The sequence below is a fragment of the Cydia splendana genome, chromosome 12 (assembly GCF_910591565.1).
Source record: "Cydia splendana chromosome 12, ilCydSple1.2, whole genome shotgun sequence".
Taxonomy (NCBI): Eukaryota; Metazoa; Arthropoda; class Insecta; order Lepidoptera; family Tortricidae; genus Cydia; species Cydia splendana.
Window position 1 is genome coordinate 9,437,814 of NC_085971.1, and position 26,352 is coordinate 9,464,165.

At 36.8% G+C, this 26,352-nt stretch overlaps 3 protein-coding genes across 3 annotated transcripts in view; 2 read left to right on the forward strand and 1 right to left on the reverse strand.

The window, feature by feature from the left end:
- Positions 1–26,352, reverse strand: part of LOC134795538 (activating transcription factor of chaperone) — a 197,947-nt gene that overhangs the window by 58,240 nt on the left and 113,355 nt on the right. The gene's annotated exons all lie outside the window — the stretch shown is intronic.
- Positions 190–20,550, forward strand: LOC134795533 (meiosis-specific with OB domain-containing protein). Its single transcript, XM_063767421.1, has 8 exons — positions 190–520; positions 646–704; positions 1,059–1,212; positions 2,049–2,220; positions 2,412–2,581; positions 18,462–18,615; positions 19,153–19,255; positions 20,387–20,550. The coding sequence occupies exons 1-8, from the start codon at positions 274–276 to the stop codon at positions 20,543–20,545; spliced, it is 1,218 nt and encodes a 405-aa protein (XP_063623491.1). The 5' UTR covers positions 190–273; the 3' UTR covers positions 20,546–20,550.
- LOC134795784 (dynein intermediate chain 3, ciliary) lies at positions 22,087–26,270 on the forward strand. Its single transcript, XM_063767720.1, has 11 exons — positions 22,087–22,385; positions 22,514–22,661; positions 23,146–23,401; positions 23,749–23,858; positions 23,934–24,085; positions 24,283–24,417; positions 24,487–24,568; positions 24,685–24,863; positions 25,209–25,341; positions 25,616–25,720; positions 25,918–26,270. The coding sequence occupies exons 1-11, from the start codon at positions 22,171–22,173 to the stop codon at positions 26,119–26,121; spliced, it is 1,719 nt and encodes a 572-aa protein (XP_063623790.1). The 5' UTR covers positions 22,087–22,170; the 3' UTR covers positions 26,122–26,270.

A 26,352-nucleotide genomic window follows, 5' to 3' on the forward strand; every position in this document is an offset into this window, starting at 1 on the left:
TGGAATAGCTTCAGTGTTGCCAGCTTCTATTCATCAGGGGTTCCATAGCTGGAATGTAAGGCGTGTAAAGACTGCTTAAGCGTATTTTTTATTACAGACAGAAAAAAACCGGTAAAACGGAAGTATGTCTTTCATTGATAAAAAAAATATCAACATCCGTATCCGACACCACACGACACAGCATATGGCGGCAGGCCGATTGAAATTAATGGAAGTATTCATAAGTTATTAACTCGGAAAAAAATACTTACAATTCCAAATACTCACGATAAAATGTCAGGAGTTCAAAGAGTTCGTTTGAATAACCTAAATATAAACTTACAGAATGCCTTAATTGTAGGAATCATTATTGCTAAAAAACAGCCGCGTACAGTAGGATCCAAGAAGAAAAATGGAGATTCTAGAGGAGTTACGTCTTTTACTATGCGAGATTCGGAAGTGGATACCATTAATGTCGACGTCTGGGGCTCTGAATATTTCGCCATTACTTTTTATGAAAGATTTCTTGTTGGCGACGTGGGTAAAGTTTATTTTCATAACTTCAGCGGGAAACTTTTTAATCGTTTTATGAAGTTTCCGATTTCTGTGCAATAAGATATTTGTACCTACTTATTGTGACCTATAACAGAACAAACACTTTTTCAGTCGAAATTTCACAACCGAAGATTTGCGTCAAAAGCGGCAATGATGCGTATAGGCCACTAGTAAGTATACATAGTAGGTACAGTCACCTGCAGTAACATGTTACACAACGAAGGCCGCAAAAATATCTGACACGATCTTATTTGTAGAGCCATAAGAGCGTGTCACATATTTTGGCGGCCTTCGAAGAGTAACATTATTGCAGGTGACTGTACCTAGTCCTTTACTCTTAATGCTACAACTACAATAATTAAATAATTATCTTCGGTAAAAGTAAAGGTACCATCGCCCACACTGTTAACTGTACATCGGTGGACCTGGACCTTGTCTTTTGTAATGTAATAGGATAGGATAGGAGTGTTGCTGTTTGTATTATTTTCTATTACGACTATTACTTGTAATGTGTAACATTCTAGGTATCTTCCCCATTCGACCTTGTCCTGAACGAGGGGACGTCCGACGTGTGCATCCACACTGGAGACTCGTTTGCGTCGTTCCTCCCGCTCCTGCACATACCGTCCAAACCGTCGTCCGGTTATTACGGACTAGGTGAAGTGCTGAAACTGCCAGGTATGTAAACTTTCCCTTCAATGCTCCAGCGCCAATCACGACACATTGTCGTCAAAGCGTGTAAATGGAGTAGATATATCGATCATCAACAGTTGTAACTGATATTTGTAAATATTACGAAATTACACGATTTTAATCACTACTACGTGTGTGTGTGTTATAATAAGTAAGTACTTACGTGTGTTTTTACATGATTAGTTTTGTATCACAATCACACTACTTTGAAATTCGTAAAATCTGTTTGTTTTAGGACAACTAGCAAGCTATCAACGATTTTCTTTTTCATATCGGCTAGTTTAAAATTTTATTGTAAACGGCCTGATAACGATTATCCGAATAATAATCATTTCAAAAAGCCATGTCACGCATACGTGTCGTTATGGTTGTTTAATCATAATCACTTAATTACTTCCAACTTCTACTGCATTTTATCCCATTTCCTTTGATGGTTATTAGGGCTCCGTACCCAAAGGGTAAAACGGGACCCTATTACTAAGACTCCGCTGTCCGTCCGTCCGTCCGTCTGTCACCAGGCTGTATCTCGTGATCTGTGATAGCTAAACAGCTGAAATTTTCACAGATTGATGTATTTCTGTTGCCGCTATAACAACAAATACTAAAAACAGAATAAAATAAAGATTTAAGTGGGGCTACATACAACAAACGTGATTTTTGACCGAAGTTAAGCAACGTCGGGCGGGGTCAGTAGGTACTTGGATGGATGACCGTTTTTATAGATAATGGTACGGAACCCTTCGTGTGCGAGACCGACTCGCACTTGGCCGGTTTTATTTTTGTACTACATATCAAATTATTGTTCTCTACATTTTATACAGAAGGGGACAATGTGTACGTCGACTTGCTGGTCGTAGTAAAGTCTGTGAAGCCCGTGAAAAGCATCAAGACCAAAGCGGGCTTGGACATGACATTGCGGAACGTGGAGATTATCGACAACACCACGCCCGCCTCCATCGAGCTTGCTATGTTCGATATCGACACTATACAAAGGTGATTACTTATTCTGTACAGTGTGGTACAGTCTAGAGTTCTAGACTCTAGCCTATCAGAGACATCAAAGTACCTACTGTGTACGGTGTCTACGTTAGAATCAAACAACCGGCTTAATGCTTTTCTTAAATGCTTTCTTTATTTCTGATGAAAAATCGTTTTAGAATCAATACCTACCTACATCATTCCAGGGCCGAAGACTGGCGCCCGCTTGAAAGCGTGCTGTTCATATCGGACGCACGCGTGTCGTGGCGCGGCCGCGTGGGCGTGCAGGTCTCTATGCGGTCTGTGATCACCCATCAACCACACAGCGCCGATGCCGAGGCGCTGCTGCTGTATGTCAGGAACCAGGCTAATACACGTAAGTTCATAAATAAGGCCCAGACTTTTGGGGAACAATTTTTTAGATAGACCTGCACATACATCGCGACAGTGCAACTCTAAATTCATGAGTGTCCCACGGTCTTCAACTCTAAATTTGTCCTGGTTAGCCACAAAAGGATCCACTTTTTCAGATCGCAGTAGGTGTTCAATCAAACAGATACAAAAGACCCTATTTAATAACAAAGATAGTAGTCCTGTAGCGCTGGCTATATTTTGAGCCCTAACCACAGATTAATAAATAGTTACTACGTAACAGATACTTCATTCCCTAACTCAGCACCTTAAAGCCCAACACCAACTTAAAGTAATATTAAAGCAGGCCTCCGTCACACGCTCAAGGCCACGCGCTATATGCCTACCGCTCGGCGTATCGTCGACGATACAACCGACAGAGGGCCGCCGAACGCCCGCCTCAGCGCTCGCACCGCATTGCACCGCGCGTTTCCCGCGCTTATGCTTCGAAATGCCGAAACCACGTAATTATTGTGCAGTAGATGGGTGAAAAAGTAAAAAAAAACAAAGGAGAAGGCCTATAATAAAAATTCATCTTTTTAAAGGTCCCACCTGAAACGTTTAATAATTATATTGAAGGGTTAGAAAAAGTATTTTTAAATAATTTTGACGACGTAATAATTAATCGGCCTGGTAGCACCGTATTACAACTTTTAAAAACCGTTGATTGTCCGTTGCTTTGCTCCTGGATATTTATTAAAATTATTTACGCGATTTAGGATACATATTTTCAACTATAAAATTTTAATAACAGAGAATTCCGAGAAGTGAAAAAATTATAAATCATTATATTAAAACTAAAACATATTTGATTCTCAACATTCGTTTTATTACAATAATCATCATAGGTAGGGTAGCTACAACCCTAGCGCATTCTTACGATGACGCGTTGGCACGTGACTCGGACGGCGGGCAACACAGTCTCGACTCTTTGTGCGCGTACTTATGGTACATTTCTTCTTGTCCTGAGCAGCAGGTATTATTATTAAGGTTGTGTAGGCTATTATAGCGTAGGTATTTTTGCTTTTGTTTGGGAATGAAGTATCTGTTACGTAGTAACTATTTATTAATCTGTGATTAAAGTCAATTATTTTTTCACTTACGAATAGTGTTTTAAGATGTTAATCTTACATTTTGTTTTGTGTCACAGATATTATTTGCTTTTTAAGTAATTTAACAATTTGTGGTACTTAATTATTTTTATTTTGAATTATTTTTAGTAGAGGAGTCGTATGAAAATTTGTATGTAAGGGTCAAAATAATTCCCACAAAGACGGGGTTTGATTTTTTTAGTTCTTTGTGTGTATCTTTTTGACATACTAAAAATATATCAAAATATATGCATGCAAAACGCATTTATTGACATTTCAAATTTGAAAAATCAAAAAATATATTAAAAATCGTGTGTGGTATCAAATGACAGGAAATTACACGCTAAAAAAGGTTGTGAAGTTGATTTTACAAAATAAAAATAAAAAACAAAGTGGTGGCTGAAAGACTGTTTTTTTTTTCAATGTTGAGAATTATTTCCTACATTGAAAACTAAACTAAACTATCATAGTTTTACACATCAAAATACATTGTGTAAAAGAAAAGAATATTTAATTAATGAATACCTATTTTTAATTATATTAATATAATATGAAAAATATAGGCTCTATATTAATTTAAAAAGTTTTATCAATAAACTGAACGCACCTCAAAGGAGGTGCTTGGCAGAATATATGGAACAAAAACTATTGTAAACTGGTCATATTTTTGTAAAACTCGATTTCGACTGGCAAATTATATTACTTTTTGGCAACCGGGTTTTTTACCCTAATTAGATCCCGCTGAATCCGAATTTGCTCGATCGAATTCTTGACCGGAAGTGAGATATTTGATATTAAAGGTTCCTTTTTTTAGCATGTCGTAAATAACTCTTAAACGGTGGCGCATAGCAAAAATGTTCTTATACGTAAGTAATCTGCATAAAATTTCCTACAAGAAAGATTTCGTACAATTTTTCGCTAGGATCAATATTCAAAGAGATATTAACGCGGGAAAGTTAATTATAATCACTTCTAAGGTCGGTTTTTTTTTTAGTTTTTCGTAAATAACTCGTAAACGGTGGCCAATATATTAAAATGTTGTTAAATGTTAATAATCTACACAAAATTCTCTACAAAAAAGATTCAGTACACTTTTCGCAGGGATTAATATTTAAAAAGATAATACAGAGGGAAAGTTAATTATAATAAATTCTAAGGTTCCTTGTTTTTATTTTTTCGTTAATAATTTGAAAAAACAAAGCAGCGAGTAAGTTCATTATAATAAATTTTAAAGATATTATTTATTAATAACAAAGTGAAAAAAAAACTAAACGTTAAAATTAAAACTAAAATATAACAAATCTTAAACTAAACTTATAAGTAAAAAATGCTCCCCAGGTCACCTTCATGAGTTATGGTGCCCAGAAGGCTGGCAGCGTTACCTTTTTGGATGGCCAGGCTTATCCTCTGGCCGAGATAGCTGCCAGCCCTCCGGTCACCTGAGATGTCCATGAGGCGCTGGGACATTCCTTAAATAAGCTTTTTGTGCTAGGCCCCCACGGTCCCAAAGTCTCTACGCCAAACGGCGCAAATATGTAGCCCTCGCCGAGGACAGCATATTTGCGCCGCTTGTTGTGTTCAGCGGTTGTAGCCGCCGGTCCCGCCTTGACGGAGGTCGCCTGTAGGTGGGACGGCGCGAGCGTGTCAACGGGTGGATTTCAAAATCCTGCGAAAACTTATGGTTCGGTCTTTATAAAAAAAACTAGTAGGTTGTGCGAGTTGCAACTTTTTTATATGTTTTTAAGAACTATTATCTTCATGTTCCTTCAATTGCCATCTCCAATAACTTAATAGTTTTTTTTATATAAAATGTTTTATGTGTCTAAAATCATCACCGTCTACCGGAAAAATCAGAACCTTATTGTTTGCAGTGAAAATTATAGCATACCTATCGTACGATTGCGATTTTTCTTTTAATTATATCTTTTCCATGTTTATGTTTAACACATGAAAAAATATGCAATAATTCCTTCACCGAGAAAGTACATTTAAAAATATTTAAAATTTTGTCACAAATATTCGTCAACACCGTCATGGTAATGTCAATGTGAGCTTATCTCCGTGTATGAACAACGAAATACCGCTAAAGGTCCTTGCCCTATTTTTCACTTTAATATAGAATGCCAAAAATGATTTCACTATAAAGTCACATCATTGAATCGTGAGAAATATTACGAACAAATTTGTAAAACGTAGTTTGTCACAACAGAGCATCATCACCGTTATGCTTTGGTTTAAAAAAGTTACAAATGATATATTAGAAATAATTATTGAAATGAATGGCAAACTACATGAAGTTTACTGTGTAGCATAGACATTAACTACTATTATTCGTATTCTAGAAATAAAAACAAGAAACTCTCAAATCATCAACACCATACCCATCATCACCGGGAAAAAATTACGACCGGTGATGATTTCATGTGTATGGTGATGACGGTTCTCAAAAACTTTTCTAGTTATTTTGCTATAATTCATTATGAAATTAAGCTGTATGTTTGAAAAACGTTCTCTATGTCTTCTAACACTATATAATGTCTACCTTATAAATGTAGAATAAATGTAGAAGAAGATATGACTATTTCTTTCACACTAGAGGATGGTTAGTTTTAAATAACATTTTGACTGAAGTAGGCAAAATTTAGGTCACTTAGAACTTAGAACATACAAATGTTTATTTTTTATTATCTAATAATGTAAATCGTGCAACTTAGAGTCTGTAATTGCATGTTAGTCGTGTTAAAACAAAGTATTTAAACAAGCAACATATATTAACTTTTAAGCGACCATAGGCTACGGTACTGGCTCACTATCGTAATGGCCTTATGTTTTTTGATAATATTATATTAATTGATGTATATAATTACAGCAATTAATAATTATACCATTGGGTAGTCACCGGACCCAATACCTAACATTTTGTAACTTATGACATGCATTACAAGTACGGGTCTTGCAACTTATAAAACACTGATTATATATTAATGTTTAGCTATTAAACAATATATATATGGATTTAAATCATTATAGCTATTTTTAAAGTTAATTTATAAAACAACAAAAATACAAACTTATGCAATGAATCAAATTATAAAAAAAAAAAGTAATATATCATAAAAATTAAGCTCACTGGTAAGCCAGCAATTTTATAATATGATATAAATACCAAGTTATGCAGTAGATAAAAGAAGATGCGGGTTTAAACTGATAATAAGAGTACAATATTGTTAATATGATTTAACATTAATAAAACCCCAAAAAAAAAATGAATACATAAACACAGATTAATAAATAGTTACTACGTAACAGATACTTCATTCCCAAACAAAAGCAAAAATACCTACGCTATAATAGCCTACAAAACCTTAATAATAATACCTGCTGCTCAGGACAAGAAGAAATGTACCATAAGTACGCGCACAAAGAGTCGAGACTGTGTTGCCCGCCGTCCGAGTCACGTGCCAACGCGTCATCGTAAGAATGCGCTAGGGTTGTAGCTACCCTTACCTATGATGATTATTGTAATAAAACGAATGTTGAGAATCAAATATGTTTTAGTTTTAATATAATGATTTATAATTTTTTCACTTCTCGGAATTCTCTGTTATTAAAATTTTATAGTTGAAAATATGTATCCTAAATCGCGTAAATAATTTTAATAAATATCCAGGAGCAAAGCAACGGACAATCAACGGTTTTTAAAAGTTGTAATACGGTGCTACCAGGCCGATTAATTATTACGTCGTCAAAATTATTTAAAAATACTTTTTCTAACCCTTCAATATAATTATTAAACGTTTCAGGTGGGACCTTTAAAAAGATGAATTTTTATTATAGGCCTTACCCTTGCTTTTTTTTTTACTTTTTCACCCATCTACTGCACAATAATTACGTGGTTTCGGCATTTCGAAGCATAAGCGCGGGAAACGCGCGGTGCAATGCGGTGCGAGCGCTGAGGCGGGCGTTCGGCGGCCCTCTGTCGGTTGTATCGTCGACGATACGCCGAGCGGTAGGCATATAGCGCGTGGCCTTGAGCGTGTGACGGAGGCCTGACATAAATTGCCTATTTCGGAATATAAATTATTTAAAATTATACAATAAAAATACTTGTTATATATTTATTTATATGAATAAAATGTATTTTTTATAATTCTCTAAAAATAATTTATGTAGCTAGTCTTATGTTCAAAAACATGTTATTTGTAATGTTTATTAAAGTTCTAAAGCCTTACAATTAAAAAAAGTTTTTGTTTTTTTAATACGTTTTTAATACATATATAAATTAGTTCCCAAATCGTCATTACCGTACATGCAGTGTCATTACCGTCTATAAAAGAGTCATTACCATACCATGATTGTCATCACCATCTTGCGTTTTTATTTTCCGAAAGCGATAACTTCAAATATAAGCCACAAATGATTGTATAAATACCATAAATATCCTCAATATACAGCCCCCTATTACTTTACCCAGCTAGAATCGTGTTAAATTAAACATTTAAAAAATTTTTTTTTTTGTATGGTGAAATTTTTGGTGATGAAATCCACCCCAACGCAGGTGGCGTCCCACACAAGCGTCCTCCCCAGCCTTCACGGAATAAGTGAAGTTCCGTCGGGCCGCTTGCCGTCGTCGCGTGCGATACCGTTCGGCTCTAGGATGGCCGGCACGCTAAAGGAAGCAAGCGCCCTCCGGATGACATCATTCAGGGAGGTGTGGCGAGAGATGCGGCCTGCGCTTCTCTGGCAGGGCAAGCCGTGGTGGCCCAGCTCGTCAACATTGGAACCACAGCGGCAGCGGTGGGGCTCATTGGTTTTGACCCCCAATCGCAGACTGGTAGCGAGTGCGAGGGCCTTTCTCTCTAGGAGAGTGCCTATGTTGGGGGATGGCAATGCATGGAGCGAGAGCCCCGACTCTGGCTCCGATACAGCTAAGGGGCTGTCCATAAATTACGTCATCGATTTTTGACGATTTTTGACCCCCCCCCCCCCTATAATCATCCAAAAATCATGCTTCAAATGACCCCATTTCCTCCTACTTCATGCTACCGTCATCCGATGTCCAGACCCCCCCCCCCCCCCCTAATTTGAAATGACGTAATTTATGAATAGCCCCTAAGAGACGAGCGCGCTCTGCAGGGCTTTGAGCATTATCAATAAGAGCTTTTAAGGTGGCTCTGCAGAGGGGCTCATCCCAAAGTTTTTGAGAATGAACGAAGGCTGGGATTGGATTTTCCGGGCAGGCTTGCGTCCAAGCATTTTTGGCCTCGATCTGTATTTGGATGCAGATATTGTCGGCGGGAGGGCAAAAAATTTTACTGGCGAGATCTTGCGTGCTGTGGAAAGAGGACAAAAAACCTGGGAGGGCGATGCTGACAACTAGCCGGATGCCCAGGCCGCCATGAAGGATTAGCAAAGAGGCCTGAGTCCAATTTTAAAGTCCCTTTTTAGTTTTTCGTAAATAACTTGTAAACGGTGGCCCATAGCAAAATAGGTTATACTTTACAAATTATTTACGAAAAACTAAAAAAAAAGTGACATGTGAATTGATTGTAATGAACTTTCTTCCTTTAATATCGTTTCAAATATTGATCCCAGAGAAAAGTGTTTAAGATGTTTTTGGACAAAAATTTTATGTAGATTATTTATTCATAAAAACCTATTTTACAATGGAACACCGTTTACGAGTTATGTACGAAAAACTAAAAAGGGACTTTAAAATTTATTATAATACTAATAATATATACTTACCCGCTTCTTTGTTTTTTTTTTAATATTGATCCTAGAGAAAAGTGTTCTATATGTTTCTTGTATGAAATTTCATTTTTATTATTTATGTATAAGATATTTTTTGCTGTGTCATACTTCAAATTATTAACGAAAAATAAAAACAAGGAACCTTAGAATTTATTATAATTAACTTTCCCTCTGTATTATCTTTTTAAATATGATTCCCTGCGAAAAGTGTACTGAATCTTTTTTGTAGAAAATTTTGTGTAGATTATTAACATTTAACAACATTTTAATATATTGGCCACCGTTTGCGAGTTATTTACGAAAAACTAAAAAAAAAGCGACCTTGGAAGTCATTATAATAAACTTTCCCGCGTTAATATCTCTTTGAATATTGATCCTAGCGAAAAATTGTACGAAATCTTTCTTGTAGGAAATTTTATGCAGATTACTTACGCATAAGAACATTTTTGCTATGCGCCACTGTTTAAGAGTTATTTACGACACACTAAAAAAAGGAATCTTTAATATCTAATATCGCACTTCCGGTCAAGAATTCGATCGAGCAAATTCGGATTCAGCGGGGTCTAATTAGGGTAAAAAACCCGGTTGCCAAAAAGTTATATAATTTGCCAGTCGAAATCGAGTTTTACAAAAATATGACCAGTTTACAATAGTTTTTTTTTATATATTCGTTCGTTCAGTTTATTGATAAAACTTTTTAAATTAATATAGAGCCTATATTTTTCATATTATATTAATATAATTAAAAATAGGTATTCATTAATTAAATATTCTTTTCTTTTACACAATGTATTTTGATGTGTAAAACTATAATCGTTTAGTTTAGTTTTCAATGTAGGAAATAATTTTCAACATTGAAATAAAAACAGTTTTTCAGCCACCACTTTGTTTTTTTATTTTTATTTTGTAAAGTTAACCTCACGACCTTTTTTAGCGTGTAATTTCCTGTCATTTGATACCACACACGATTTTTAATATTTTTTTTGATTTTTCAAATTTGAAATGTCAATAAATGCGTTTTGCATGCATATATTTTGATATATTTTTAGTATGTCAAAAAGATACACCCAAAGAACTAAAAACATCAAACCCCGTCTTTGTGGGAATTATTTTGACCCCAAAGGCTATATCATCTCTACTATTTGAAGAAAAGAATATTCTAGAGAAAACATGTAACTGTATCGCATTTAGGATAGTTTTTTTAATGTGAAAACATAGTTTGTGTCAATTACGTCCATTGCAATCGGATACTATGCCATACTATTCAAAATGACTCAAAAAATAATTAAAGTAAAAAAAAAATGCTGACATCGCATTTAATCGTGTCAAAATGTACATTACATGTTTTTGTGTCTTATTAAGGCATAGCTTCATAAGATTTTTGATAATTTTGTTCTAACAGGCTATTACCATAACAAAAGAATATTAAAGTTACTAGAGTTCACATCCTATTAATTTAAAAGGCGGGATTAATAAGAAATATGAATTTGTGTCAGTTTCCTCCATTGTATAAACAAATAATACAAAAATAATGTTTGCGTTCATACGACGCTAGCGCGTGGCTCTAAACGGGCAACGCGGGCCGTGCAGGGGGGGCGGGCGCGGCGGGCGCGGCGCGACCTTGTCGTGGCGGCGGGTAAGGGCCTCTCTCTAAAAACCACACGTTGCGTACGCAGCGCATGTTTACTTCGCCTGTGCGCCAAATGAATATTACTTCTTGAACTTAATTTATATTAATGTTATTAATATTTTTATTTCTATATCTAATATCTAATCAAGTCTAACTTCAATATGTCTTAATTATATGGACTAATAAATTTTAATATAAACATGTATAATTTTTTTTTCCTTATAAATAACATAAACCAGTCTTTCCATACTTAACGTAAATTATGCACATTATTTTTTTAATGTATATTTTTTGTTCTTAGCATTTTTTTTATAATAGGTATTATTAATTTCACGTATTGAGGTTATTTAATGCCTGTTTATTCTGATGTTTTGAATACATTTACCTTAAATAATAATTACCAACACTTTTGATAGTTCAAGCTTCTTGGATAATAATTTACCTTTGGGCTCAATTGGCGTAAAGGACGTTTTGGCGAAAATGAGTTATATCCACTACCGTAGGCTCAAAGGGCTTAACTGACAAAACGCAATTTTTCAGGAGAGCCAACAAACAGTTTTGTTTTGAGAAGCGAAATCAGACCTTTTTTGTTTGCTTGAATTAACTGATGCCTGTATGCGGCTTATTCCTAACTTTTTGAGGTCTTTTAAACTGATTTCTTGAACTTATAATACAATGCTTATTTACGAAAATAGCATGTTTGTTTATCTTATTAGAAAAAGGGCGTAATGTACTAAAAATTAAACTGTTTTAGTACCATTTGGCGTAAATCCAACAATTTTGTTGCAATATTGACAACTTGCATTAGGGAACACTATACTTCTAAGTACTATAATTTTAATTTTTTTTCCGAAAAATTATAGAGATGTATTCACTGTTAAGTTTTCCCCATTTTTGTTATTTTGGATACTTAAACGTCGAAAAGGTCGTTTTCTTAGCCACAAAAACAATGTTTTTTTTTCATTTGTTTATATTATTTCATGGGCGAGGGGCCTCTCGCGCATGAGAGGAGGCCTGTGCTCAGCAGTGGGACGTATATAGGCCGAAATGATGATGATGATATTATTTCAACAGAATCACTGCTGTCCCACAATTTATGTATATTGATATACTTACAACAATTTGTAACAAATTAATTTTACTATAGAAAGTATTACGCGTTATTTCTGTTTGTAATGTTAATTGGATTATAAATTTTACTTTTACATACTAAAATATTATTAGGTACAATAGTAGTTTTGAAATTTCGTATGTCTATTCAGTAAAACTTAATGAATATGATCGCATATTTATGACATTACATTAGAGTAGAAAAAGGCATACGGCCAGACTTACGTACTTCTATGGATTTAAAAGCAAACGTTATACCTAGACAGTAACTTTCATAAGGTTAATCCTGTAAATTAGGGTTTAAACAAAAAAGTATTAATATTATAATCAATATTACCAATAACCCAGTCACAAACAAAACTAATAGTATTAGCCATAATTATCATTTGAATATAGTCATGTTTAATCATTTTCCTAAAACTGATGAAAAAGTACCCACTAGTTCAGTTTAAATTATCAAAATTTAGTAACCCTATAAATAAAGCAACGAGCACATGAGCAGGTAATGCAAGTACCTACTTAATGAAAAAATTGACAAGGTCATCCCACTTAAACACAAAAAAGGAACAATTATAAACCCGAAATTATACATAGTATGGAGCCGTATCTCTTACATTGAATTATCTAACACTCGTATAAATATCCATTAGTTGTGGGCGTAACGTACATTTAGCACTCAAAAAGCTACTGAAAAGAGGCGTAACGTACAAAAAATTACCACATATTTAATAAAATTTCCGATGCAAAAGGGCGTATCGCACACAAAGTTGGGAGTTACGCAGTTGAATTCGCAGACCCGGCCAAATGCGTTGGAAAATTGTGTTCAAGCATTGATTTTTCATAGGGCTTAACTGATATTTTTTTCAAGTTATCGAGATTTTAAATATATTATTCGATAGAGAAAAAAATACTGAGTATAACTGCATTTTCGCAATTTTGTCCCTTACGCCCTTTGAGCCTACGGTAGTCGTTATATACAGTTTTGTTCAGAATTCCAAGCGCTTTCGTTCTGTATTTTGAAAATTTCGATATCTCTTAAAAAGTTGCCTTTACGACCCAATTTTTACACTATGACGATGTTTCACATAAACTAACCTTTATACTAGATTAATTTTAGACATATGTAACTTTTTATATTTACATAACCAATTATGTTTACATTTACCTAGACCAAAAATCGGTAATAGTACGTTATTGTTGGGCGAGGCTCGGAAGTAGCTACTTGAGCGCCATTCATTTATTACGTAAGACGATTTAGGGGGGAAGGGGGTCGAAAAATCGCATTTTTTCTTACAAGGGGGAGGGAGGGGGTTTTCATAGTTCTTACGTAAGATAATAAAGATGCGATTTTTTTAATTTCTATGCAATGATGACGTTTAAAATAATACTTCCATAATATATGCTATCAAACACGGTGCAGAGTTAGCTTAAACGGGCTTAATTACCTGTATAACGTGTGCATTATTAGTACATTAAAGGTTATAATAAGAAAGTCTTTGCTGGTTTCATGAACGGTCGAGAGGTTTCGTACAAAAACAAAAAATGTTCGATCGTTACTGGTTACGTATGAGAAGAAAATAGTTTTTGATCGCAACCGGTTCCGTACAAGACCGAAAAAGTTTTCGATCGCAACTGGTTACGAAGCTCCAGTTGCGTACGCGGCCGAAGGGGAGCTTGCAACAATAGCTTATCACAAGGGGCGTAAATGACCAGGTATAAATTAGAAATTCATAGATATTATCGTAAAGGTTACCGCTAAATATAAATATTGTTGTAAATGACTTACATGTCTTTTGTCGTCCGACTACGGCAACGCAAAAGGAGGGTTATGATTTTGGCCGGTATGTATGTATGTTCATCTGTTCGCTCATAACTTCTAAAGTACTCATTATAATTTGATAAACGATATGTCATTCGAATCGTCTTAATCGTCCGCTGGTTATAGGCTATATGACGTCACAAAAAATGAACACTGCGCCCTCTAGAGGTCATAAAGTCACGAACCAAAAAATAAAAATAAGTAATGATGACGTGTTGTATATCGTTTGAAAGAGCTCAATTAGCACATTTCAAATATATAAATATTGTTAGCTTTTGCTTTCAAAGCATTTACGCTAAATGTTTTTTCGGCAGTTATCTTTGTTCATGGGCGTAAAGGTCTAGAATGCCTAATAAATAAATAGTTTTATGGGTCCTTTATTACTAAAATGTAATGTTTGCTCTTCAAATTAAAAACCTCAGCTCGGTGTTTTTCAACAACTATCATCGTTTTACTCGCAGTGGAATTTCTTATAGTATATTATACATATAATTTCTTATATTCTATAATATCGTTGTTTATCGACTAAGTGCCAGTTGCACCAACCACATTTGACAGACTGATCAACATCAGCCGGCGCGCTTTATTATGAAACTTTCCATACATACAAATTTAGCGAACTCTTTAACGATACGAACAGTTTGGTGCAACCGACCCTAAGCCAATCTGTGTAGCGAATGTCCTATAAAATCATTCATTCATTCAATTGTTTCATAACCGTTCTAACAGAAAATATTTTTAAACGTTTGAAATTATAAATTATTGCAGCTAAAGGTAACGGGGTCTAAATAACACAGAAATTACTACTTAAATAGGAATTTTCAAACCGTATTTTAAAATAAGATCACTTGAAATAGTGAACCAATTATTACCTATTATAACATACTGTATAGAATTATAGTCTTTTGTTAATTAAGTAAACGTCCAAATGCTTGATAATAATACGCTCATTCTAATCATCGCTAGGCGATCTATTACTTCCCTTGTTATGATTAAAAGCTGTTATGTTATGATTGTTATAAGGCAGTGGGACATTTGCAGCAGGCAGCGGGGCAGGGCCCAAGCTGCCGGTAGTCAGGGCCGCAGAGTGAGGAACTGACGTACTATACGCGCCGTGTCCAAAATTACTGCCTTCTGCATCTGACCCTTGATCCAACCACCCAGCGAGAGTCTCTCTAGGTGTTGGTCGAGACTTCGCTATGAGGCCATTTACCAACACGACTATAGGAACAATCATGGTAGAATCAACATCCCACACGGCGGTTATCTCATGAGCTAAGTCGAGGTACTTACTGGACATGTCCTTCTCGGCCTTCACGAGATTCTCATCATGGGGGATGGTGACGTCGACGAGCACGGCCCGGCGCTGCGATCGATCTATCAGCACGATTTCAGGCTTATTGGCTACAATAGTTCTATAACACTTTAAACTCTCGCGTTTTGTACACATATTTAATTACACAAACGGGTCTACCGCGATATAATCAATATAATCGATATAATCGGAATTAAAGGTAAAAACAATGAAATTATATCGCGGTAGACCCGTTTGTGTAATTAAATATGTGTACAATAGTTCTGTCAGTGATGATAGATCGATCCCAATAGAGCGTGGTACGGCCATTTTCGAGAACTGGCGCAACTGAGAACTTCGCGGTCCACAAGGCCGTATGGCCAAGGCAAGCTGCTGGTAAATAATTCTGGCTACGAGATTATGTCTGTGCAAGTACTCGCCGTTAGCAAGATGAAAACAACCGGAAATAATGTGCCTGTGTTTTCTTTATTATTACTATATTATCAAAAAAAATGAATTATAGCTCTAATCGGGATATACCTGGCATAATCAACTACCGTTTGATACATTTTTAAGCTTCGTAACAGTAAATTATGCTGAGAAGAGTTAACATGTGTACCGTGACTGGTAACTAATACACCCCGAATGTGGTATAAAATAGTCTGATAACGTAACTTACGACCCCCTAATAAACAAGATTCACTAAATTATCAATAATTTCATGGGCGTAAAGAGGCGAAAACGGGTTAAAGAGACTAACATTTTGAGTACTTTTCCAATACACATCAAAAACATTGCTCGATAAACAACAAAAATATATTATAAACATTTAAAAAAAAAACAATTTATCGCGTCTCCTGAAAAGTAGCATTTTGTCCTTTACGCCAATTGAACCAAAAGGTATCGTATAATCGTAATAATATATATTACTAAAATTAATAAAATCAGTCTTTGTATTGTGTATCAACAAGGTACATATTATAGTTGCACATGTAAGTGCAAATATTTTCATTGCATTCAATTCATGCTATGTTGTGGGGGGCGTGGCTAACGATAATCGCAAGCCAACATTTTTTCTCATGATTATACCAACCCGGTGGAGGCCGTATCACCAAAATAATTAAAACAATTATTCTGCTCCTCAAAAAAACATATATTTTTTTCAATAACTTTTTTTAATTTATGAAGTCTTGTACCTATTCAATGTACACCATCATCATTGTAATTGACGTTGCTTGCCACGCTTTATACATCACAAAATTAGCAATACATTGCATCTTAAAATAATCTTAAAAAGTGTACTAAATATCGAATATAAGTTATTTTTAATTCGATATTTAGTAGTATTTAGTAAGTCGCTGATGTGACATTCTCATTCAAAAGGTAGGGACCACTTTGTCGTTTACCATAAAGACGAAATTTTATTGTATCTTTATACAAATAGCCTGTCAGAGAGTCCTTATGGCAAGGATAAAGTGCTACATTTTGATTGCGAACGTCACGAATGTTGGTCAGTATGAGGAGCCTACATTTTATTTTTAAATATACTTACAACATACTCCCACACTATGATAAGATTTAATGTAATTATGCCTCCGAATGAAATAAATACACTGTAATGGCTCCTCTACACGATGGGCCAACGCCGGCCACTCCATGGGACGCATTTATGCGTTAGAGGGAGCAAGTGATATTGCTATCTCATTCTACCGCATGGTTGCGTCCCTTGGAGTGGCCGGCGTTGGCCCATCGTGTAAAGGGGCCATAATGTTCATCTAACAAGCACCTTACCCGCGTAGGTAGCCTTCCCCACCTTCCCCGCGGGCGCGTACGCCGTTCATGCAAAGTTTTATTTAGCCAAATAGTAAAAAACCGTTGTTGAAAATGACCCAAATTATGAATGTTGTCTTGATGTGGCATTATAATAATGTAGACGTAAACTTAATAACATGAATTTTTTTTTGTGGCAGATACATGATGTTTATAAGAAAAAAAATATTAAAAATAAAAGCGGTGGATGAATTTGACACACATTTGATGGAATAACATATTATAGTATCCTGTGAAGTACAACACTTCACTTACCGACTATAATTTTATTTTAGGCATTTTAGGGTCACTATTAGGTATTTATTAAATGTCATTATACCCGTGGATAATAATGACACAAAATGCGTGTGTACGTCGGAAGCCACTTTGCTTTTACAGGGAAACAAAGAATTTCATCTCGAATATTTTTTTTACCAAATGCTGTTTAAAAAAAGAAATACCTAAATTTCTACCTAAGCAAATACCTAGGATGACACAAATTATTCTCTTTATTTATTTTTCGTCTTAAGTTAGGTTTGTTATAATATGCATATAAAAGTAAAATATAAAAACACTTACAAAACAATAAAAAATACATATAAACACATTATAAAAAAAACCTAACCTAGGGTGCCGCCGGCAGCGGGGCTTGGCCCAAGCTGCCGGTGGTCAGGGCCGCAGAGTGAGGAACCGACGTACCTACTATACGCGCCGTGTCCAAAATTACCGCCTTCTGCATCTGACCCTTGATCCAACCACCCAGCGAGAGTCTCTCTAGGTGTTGGTCGAGGCTCTTTGCTATGAGACCGTTCGCTGACACGACTATCGGAACAATGATCGTCGAGTCAACATCCCACATGGCGGTAATCTCATGAGCTAAGTCTAGGTACTTGCTGGACTTGTCCTTCTCGGCCTTCACGAGATTCTCATCATGGGGGATGGTGACGTCGGCGAGCACGGCCCGGCGCTGCGATCGGTATATCAGCACGATGTCAGGCTTAACACAAATTATTATTATTAGGTTTGGTATGTGGTCTGGAAACTATATGTAAAAAATAAGCAACATTAATAATCTTATAACTTCAAAAGTTTTTGCTACCGGACTATAGCTTGACACAAACGCCACGAAAAATGCAAAGGTAGACTTAAGGGGGCTATTGAGTTAAAATGTTAAAAACGGCGGAATAGCCATATCAAAGAAAGATTTTAAGTATTGCGTTTCATGTGAGGTTCGCGCGACGACGTGCCATATATTTTGTTCCCTTCTAATTTCATGGCTTTACGCCCCCTCTTAAGAAAATGGGCTATATTTTGCCAGAATTAAATAAATAAATCCAGGTGGCGGCGAGGCGGCGGCCTGGGCGGCGTGGAGCGGCGAGCGCGCGGCGGCGGCGTCGACGGCGCAGGTGCGCGACCGCGTCGCCGCGCAAGCGCCGTTCTGCGCCTCGCTGCACGCGCTCTGCACACACTTGGACCTAGACGACCTCATCACGTAAGTACTACCTACTATATACAGCGTTAAGCACATATATAGCGATCGGGTTGTACCTACTACTTTTCCATACAAACTCAGTCCCGGAATTCGGAATCCCCGGTTTTCGTCATACCTACACATTTAGTCCCAAGAGCATTTCCCTGATAGCAATATGAAGTATAAAGTTCCGCTCACACATCTGATGGGGCTGGAGCTGTATTATTTTTGAAATTTCTTTGGGATTACGCTAAAAACACTGTTTTTTAGGGTTCTGTACCCAAAAGGTAAAAACGGGACCCTATTATTTAAATAAAGAAAAATGTTGGAATCGGATCACATAATAAACAATTATCCCTAAAAAACCAACATACTGGATTTTTCAGTCACGTCACGAGACACACACGGGTCGTTATGGGTATTGAATGGGTTACTCATAGGTACTATTACATAATCGTTCCAATTAAAAATGTCGACAATATTCAAATGAAACGATGTAAGTATTAAATACTCCACAAAGAGAGTTTACCTACTCTTATTTATTTATTGTTTCATCAGGGACCCAAACGCCGAAGAATTGAGAGTGCGCTTCGCGGATCATACGGGAGAGTTAAATGTTCGCCTTCCCGTGAATATATTGGAAGAAGTCCTTGGCTATTCGGTACGTTATTAGTTATTACTTAATTAAAAAAAACGGTGTACTGCCATCTCGCCGAAATATTTTTCGCCTAATTTCACTTCCCAGCCAACTTATTCCAGTACTTTTAGTTGGCAAACCAATGCTTAGCATATTATTATTTAGCATAATTTTTATTTGATCACAATTTTATTTAGCAGATGTTCATTTTACCACGATTTATTTAGAAAAATAGTCACTAAGCAAATGTTTTATTATACCTAAATATTTATTGTTAAATAACGTTTGCCCAAATTGAAACTTCGCATACTTTTTATTTGATCACAATTAAATTTAGCATTTTTTTTATGACCCGTAAAACGAAACTGCTCCCAGAGATAGGTAGGTTATGGTTATTTTTTTTATGACCCTAAAAACGAAACTGCTCCCAGAGATAGGTAGGTTTTTATGGTTATTTTTTTTATGACCCGTAAAATGAAACTGCTCCCAGAGATAGGTAGGTTAGGGTTATTTTTTTTTATGACCCGTAAAACGAAACTGATCCCAGAGATAGGTAGGTTAGGGTTATTTTTTTTATGACCCTAAAAACGAAACTGCTCCCAGAGATAGGTAGGTTATGGTTATATATTTTTATGACCCGTAAAACGAAACTGCTCCCATAGATAGGTAGGTTAGGGTTATTTTTTTTATGACCCGTAAAACGAAACTGCTCCCAGAGATAGGTAGGTTAGGGTTATTTTTTTTTATGACCCGTAAAACGAAACTGCTCCCAGAGATAGGTAGGTTAGGGTTATTTTTTTTATGACCCTAAAAACGAAACTGCTCCCCGAGATAGGTAGGTTATTCACAATATTAGGCGAAAAATAATTTATGCCTATCAATACATTCGACATAACAATAAAAGACATTTTGAAACATGACCAACTAAATATTTTGCCATACAATAATATTGTAAATAATCATTTGCGACATGTTATATATGCGAAACATTGGTATGCCATCTGATAGTTTTGCCAAATGATACTATGGGAAAAATAGTTTGGGAAGTGATAATTTGTCATACAATTTTCGGCCACATATTAGTAAACCAAAAAAAACTTTCTGGGTAGAAGTAGATAGAAAAGTGCGATACTCATAATAATAATTATGTTCCAGGCAGCTCACTTGAAGGCGATGTCAGCTGACGAACGGGCGACAATTCGTTGGAAAATTCTCTTGGAGCAATGCAACGTGAAGCTGGCCGGGTCCCCTCCAAGACTGCTTGTTTTAACTCTGAGGCGCGCCTCTCAAGCTGATCCAATCCCTCTCTACTAGTTTATTAATTACTTATCTGGATGATTGATGAATTGATGATTATAATAATTTTATGACGACAATAAATTTATTATTATGAAACCTGCATTCCAATATAGCTTCACAGATTTTCGCCACTTACAATGGGTTGTCGATATCCAATCTACATACCTTACCTATCTATTTTTTCGTACCTATGTAGATACAGAACGCAACGAACCGTAGTACGATTCCCACCGAACGGGCGGAGTCGGAGCGGATTTCACATTTGTACGGCCGCAAGCCGGTCGGCTCCGGACCAGGCCTCCGTCACACGCTCAAGGCCACGCGCTATATGCCTACCGCTCGGCGTATCGTCGACGATACAACCGACAGAGGGCCGCCGAACGCCCGCCTCAGCGCTCGCACCGCATTGCACCGCGCGTTTCCCGCGCTTATGCTTCGAAATGCCGAAACCACGTAATTATTGTGCAGTAGATGGGTGAAAAAGTAAAAAAAAACAAAGGAAAAGGCCTATAATAAAAATTCATCTTTTTAAAGGTCCCACCTGAAACGTTTAATAATTATATTGAAGGGTTAGAAAAAGTATTTTTAAATAATTTTGACGACGTAATAATTAATCGGCCTGGTAGCACCGTATTACAACTTTTAAAAACCGTTGATTGTCCGTTGCTTTGCTCCTGGATATTTATTAAAATTATTTACGCGATTTAGGATACATATTTTCAACTATAAAATTTTAATAACAGAGAATTCCGAGAAGTGAAAAAATTATAAATCATTATATTAAAACTAAAACATATTTGATTCTCAACATTCGTTTTATTACAATAATCATCATAGGTAAGGGTAGCTACAACCCTAGCGCATTCTTACGATGACGCGTTGGCACGTGACTCGGACGGCGGGCAACACAGTCTCGACTCTTTGTGCGCGTACTTATGGTACATTTCTTCTTGTCCTGAGCAGCAGGTATTATTATTAAGGTTTTGTAGGCTATTATAGCGTAGGTATTTTTGCTTTTGTTTGGGAATGAAGTATCTGTTACGTAGTAACTATTTATTAATCTGTGTCCGGACGGACTCCATCGCTTCTGCCATACATAATGTATAGGCATAGGCGCATTGAGAATGCGCTCCGGCGCGGCCCAACACCAGCCGGTCGGTGCGAATCGTACATAATGACATTCAATTATTGCTGTCTTCACTAGTATGCATCCAATACCTTTAAACGAGCAATTCTTATTATATATGTATATATATATATATATATATTTCGGGGATCATGGAAACGGCTCTAACGATTTCGATGAAATTTGCTATATGGGAGTTTTCGGGGGCAATAAATCGATCTAGCTAGGTCTTGTCTCTGGGAAAACGCTCATTTTTGAGTTTTTATATGTTTTCCAAGCTAAGCTTGGTCTCCCAGATATTTAAAAATAATTTGATCGTGCCAATAATTACAGAGGAGCATGTGGAACAGACAAATATATAAACTTGCCCTCATGGACTATTTTAACAGATGCACTGGGGATTGGGGAACACATTAACAACTCGGCTATTAGTTAGTAGGTTACCTAGCGACTTCTTTATCGATTAAATTTACCAGAGAAGAAGGCTGCCCGTAAACAACAATATTACGTAATTATGGAAAAGCCGGAGAAGACTGAAATCCAATATGAATACACCAAAAAAAGAAAAGATTTCGGGAGACAATGCCTATTCGAAGACTATGGACCGGAAGTGCTCATCGATATACCAAACAACCCCGCGCATTACAAGAATTACATATTGCGGAATCCAGTGCATGTGGCTATACAAAATACCAGTAGCATGTCAGAGCATTGGGTTAATTCTGTAAGGTAGGTAAGCTTAAAATAGACTGTTCTTCCCTATCCAGCTTGGTTAGACACGCCAGGAGTGTCATGATTCATGAACCAAGAGTCGGTTAATTAAGTACCTACCTATTTAAGATGTTTTTAAATTTTAGAGCCGAATACACGAGTTCTGGGATAAATCACATAGAAGGCGGTTGGCCAAAAGATATAAATATGAATGATCCCGAGGCAACACAACGGTACCGTCGCAAGATCGAGAAAGACGATGCGTACATACACGCCGTTATGCATTTGGGTCATGTAAGTTAAATATACGAACTACCTACCTACACTGAAATATTTTAATTTATATAAGGATCATAAGATCATAACACGGCAACATTGAAAAGCGTTCACTAGAACTGAAACGACAGACAGTAGATTCCCTGTAAGATCACTTGACTGGACCATCTAGCTGTATCTTTATGGGTTATTACATGAATTACATCTATCATATCGCCGAACACTGCTATAGGTATATCTATCTGCTAAAAGAGAGGGAAAAACGTACACTCTCTCTTTTCTATTCCTCTTAGCAGTTTTCTGATAAATGTTAGATTTTTTAACCCCTTATATATCCTATGAGTCCTATGAGCTCCTCCATGTGAGCCTCAAGCAGTTGTGGAATAATTGACAGGCTCTTTTGACCCGTACCTAATATTATCTTCCTTGTTTATCTTCTCCAATTTCTTTGTCCTTTGAACTGCTCGTCGATGGTAAATAACTCATTATGATTACTATACAGAGTATGGAACACAACATCCTTCAGAACCACGCAATCGACATGTACCAGACATATTATTCCGAACTCCCCTCGATTCCACCGGTCGAACGGAGCAGTTGCCATACAGTGAACGTGTACAGGGAGCCAGAGACCAGAAGGCCCGTGCGATCACTGTCGTGGCAAGCGGATGGGGGGGCTCGATTGGCGACTGCGTATGCCGATATAGATCTCATGAGAAATAGTCGAGCTCCGCAGGTCTCTTATATTTGGGATATAGGTAAGACACCTCTATCTATATGTTACCTTGTTTCCCGTTGGTTTAGTTAAGTATTCGTGATTTCGTTGATATACCTACCGCGTGAAATATAACCAGAGATTAGCGCAAGTGGCCTTTCACTGGGGAATTGTTCAGCTAAAAAAACTATTAGATGGTTCTAGTTTGCCTAATGATTCGGCTAGTACTTAATAGGTAAGTAAGGCTAAGACTGATGGGAGTTCAGTTGCAACTACGTTGCAACATACTTAATTTTAACAGCCCGAGAATTTGACATCAATTTTGTAAAGTTGATAGGGAAATTCTAATAGAATATATGAACTGATATCATTATGCTTTTATTTTTTTAGAAAATGCCAATGCGCCGGAACTAACGATAAAACCCACGCAACCACTTCTTGATTTGCAGTACAATCCACGAGATCTAAATATACTGGTTGGAGGGATGTTGAATGGCCAGGTACAAACCTACCGGTATTTAGAACAAATAAAACCATTATTATATAACCAGGGAGTGAACCATTCGATGTTTTAGGTGGGTTGGTGGGATATGCGTAAAGGAGGCGAAGCAGCAGGTGTGTGTCCTCCTCACGTGGCCCACCGGGATCTCGTCAGAAACGTTTTGTTTATCAACTCCAAGACGGGCGCTGAATTCTTCTCGTCCGGCCCTGATGGCGTTGTTAAATGGTACGTGAATCTATAGACGTTTCGCTTGACAAAAGCATGTTCGACGGAAATTTTAGGTAGAGGTTGAATAAATTTGAGTTTATTGCTCGGTATGTCATTTTTAAACGGTGGCTTAGAAAAGCTAGGTAGATTTGTGAAATATAACTACCGTTGGCTTCCGTGCCATGGGACATTCAATTCTTCTTGCTGTTTGGCAGGTGGGATACACGGAACATGAGTGAACCTACAGACTCGATGATTATAGATCTAGTGAAGCTTCCAACTGACACACAAAGTTTTGAAAATTCTTTGGGAGTATCCGCACTGGAATACGAACCAACGATACCTACCAGGTGAGATCGAAGAGAAATGTTAAGATTGGCTGGTTCTATTAAACCTTTACACAATTAAATACATTTCAGATTCATGGTTGGGACTGAAACTGGAGCAGTGATAGGTGGAAATCGTAAAGGCAAAAACCCTCTGGAGAAATTGCCAACCAAAGTAAGTCAATATGCCAAATTATCTAGTTCAGCATTAGGCAACTCACTTCAGGGATATAAATTTGATATGCGTTTAGAATGAAAAACTTAATTTTAATTGTTTTTATGTCTTTCCAGTATGAAGCCCATCTTGGACCCGTTTACGCTCTGCAGCGAAACCCAACATTTCTAAAAAACTTTCTGACGGTTGGCGACTGGACAGCTCGAGTTTGGAGCGAGGATTGCAGGGAGTCCTCTATACTTTGGACCTATTCGCATCGGACGAAGCTCACGGATGGTGCTTGGAACCCTATTAGGTAACTTGGGTATGATTTGACCGAATTGGGTAAAAATTTTAATGTGAGATCATTTAATTTTGACTTTTTGATAAAATTGTGCTTGGAAGAGCCTGTTTTTGATGAGCGGTTGAATAATACTTCACAAGTCTTAAATTCAAAAGGTAACATTATACAACAATATCTAATGAGTAATGACTATGAAGTATGAACGAACATGCCACAAGTTACAGAAGTATCAGGCAAACAGAAACTTATAGTTGGTGTAGGATTACAAAAACCAAACAAGTAAAAGACAAATAAAATTTCAACTAAATAGATTATAATTAATGACTTCGATAAGCTAAAATTGATTGCGGTCTACAGATTTTCGCTAATGCTAGTTACGCAATGGGATGGATGCTTATCGTGCTGGGACCTGTTGCGAAGAAGGAGCGCCCCAATAGTCACAGCTCAACTATGTGATGAACCTTTACTGAGGTTACGGCCGCATGAAGCGGTAGGTCTAATAGACTAAGAACTGAATGAATCAAATTGAATTGAATGAATCATTTATAATTCTAGTCTCGTGCCAACCGATATGTCAATAAGATTGGGCTAGTTTTACCCTCGACTAAGAAAGTTTATAAATAACACGGAATGATTGCACGTTGGGCTCAAATAGAGACTCGAGTGTTTTTTCTATAGTTTCTATGGGGTGAAGATGGCTTCATTCTTTTGTTTGTACTAAACGAAAAAGACACAAATGTGTACTTATTCTAAACACATTTCAGGGTCTCCTAGTGGCGTGTGGAAGTAGCAAAGGAACAGTATATCTGGCAGAACTGTCACAAAACCTGGGAACAGCTGACAAGAACGACAAACAGCTACTGACTTCTGTAAGTTGGACGTGTCATGATAATACATATCATACTTGAAGTCGTACTACTGCCAGTAGTAGACCTTATGTGGACCTTGATTAACAAATTGGCCTACTGGCCAGTAGTCTACTGGCCAATTTGTTAATTTTTGTATTGTCAGCCTTGCGAGTAGCATGACTAATGAATTCTTCGCCCAAAAGTGAACTATTTTCCAGATTTTGGAACGAGAAAACAAACGTGAGCGAATACTGGAAGCACGAATGAGAGAGTTGAGACTGCGGATGCGTCAAGACCGCGATGGTGGACCGCAGGCCACGGAGGCCGACCACACCGCCAACGACAGGGACCTGGAGGAAGCTACGGCGGAGTATATGCAAACCGTCAGCGAATTACAAGCTCAACAACAAAAGACGCACTGAATAATTACGTTTTTCTAATCATACCTACATTAAGTTCGTTTTTCTCGGTCTATTTGTTTGTAAAAGAGGAGTGTTGTAAGTTTATTGTGAGTATCGTGTTTGGGGCTTCGTAGCTCTCCAACGGATGAACCGATTTGAGCGCCATTTTTTGTTTTTTGTCCAATTATTTTAATATTGGGCTGCACTTAAGGTTGAAAAACGCATTAAGATTTTTGCATCGAGGAGTTCCCA

Coding starts and splice junctions, on each gene's coding strand:
- LOC134795784 (XM_063767720.1), top strand. CDS start 22,171: ATGGAAAAGCCGGAGAAGACTGAAATCCAATATGAATACACCAAAAAA. Junction 23,859..23,933: donor GAGGGATGTTGAATGGCCAG/GTACAAACCTAC, acceptor TCGATGTTTTAG/GTGGGTTGGTGGGATATGCG. Junction 24,569..24,684: donor TGGAGAAATTGCCAACCAAA/GTAAGTCAATAT, acceptor ATGTCTTTCCAG/TATGAAGCCCATCTTGGACC.
- LOC134795533 (XM_063767421.1), top strand. CDS start 274: ATGTCAGGAGTTCAAAGAGTTCGTTTGAATAACCTAAATATAAACTTA. Junction 1,213..2,048: donor TGAAGTGCTGAAACTGCCAG/GTATGTAAACTT, acceptor CATTTTATACAG/AAGGGGACAATGTGTACGTC. Junction 2,582..18,461: donor CAGGAACCAGGCTAATACAC/GTAAGTTCATAA, acceptor AAATAAATCCAG/GTGGCGGCGAGGCGGCGGCC.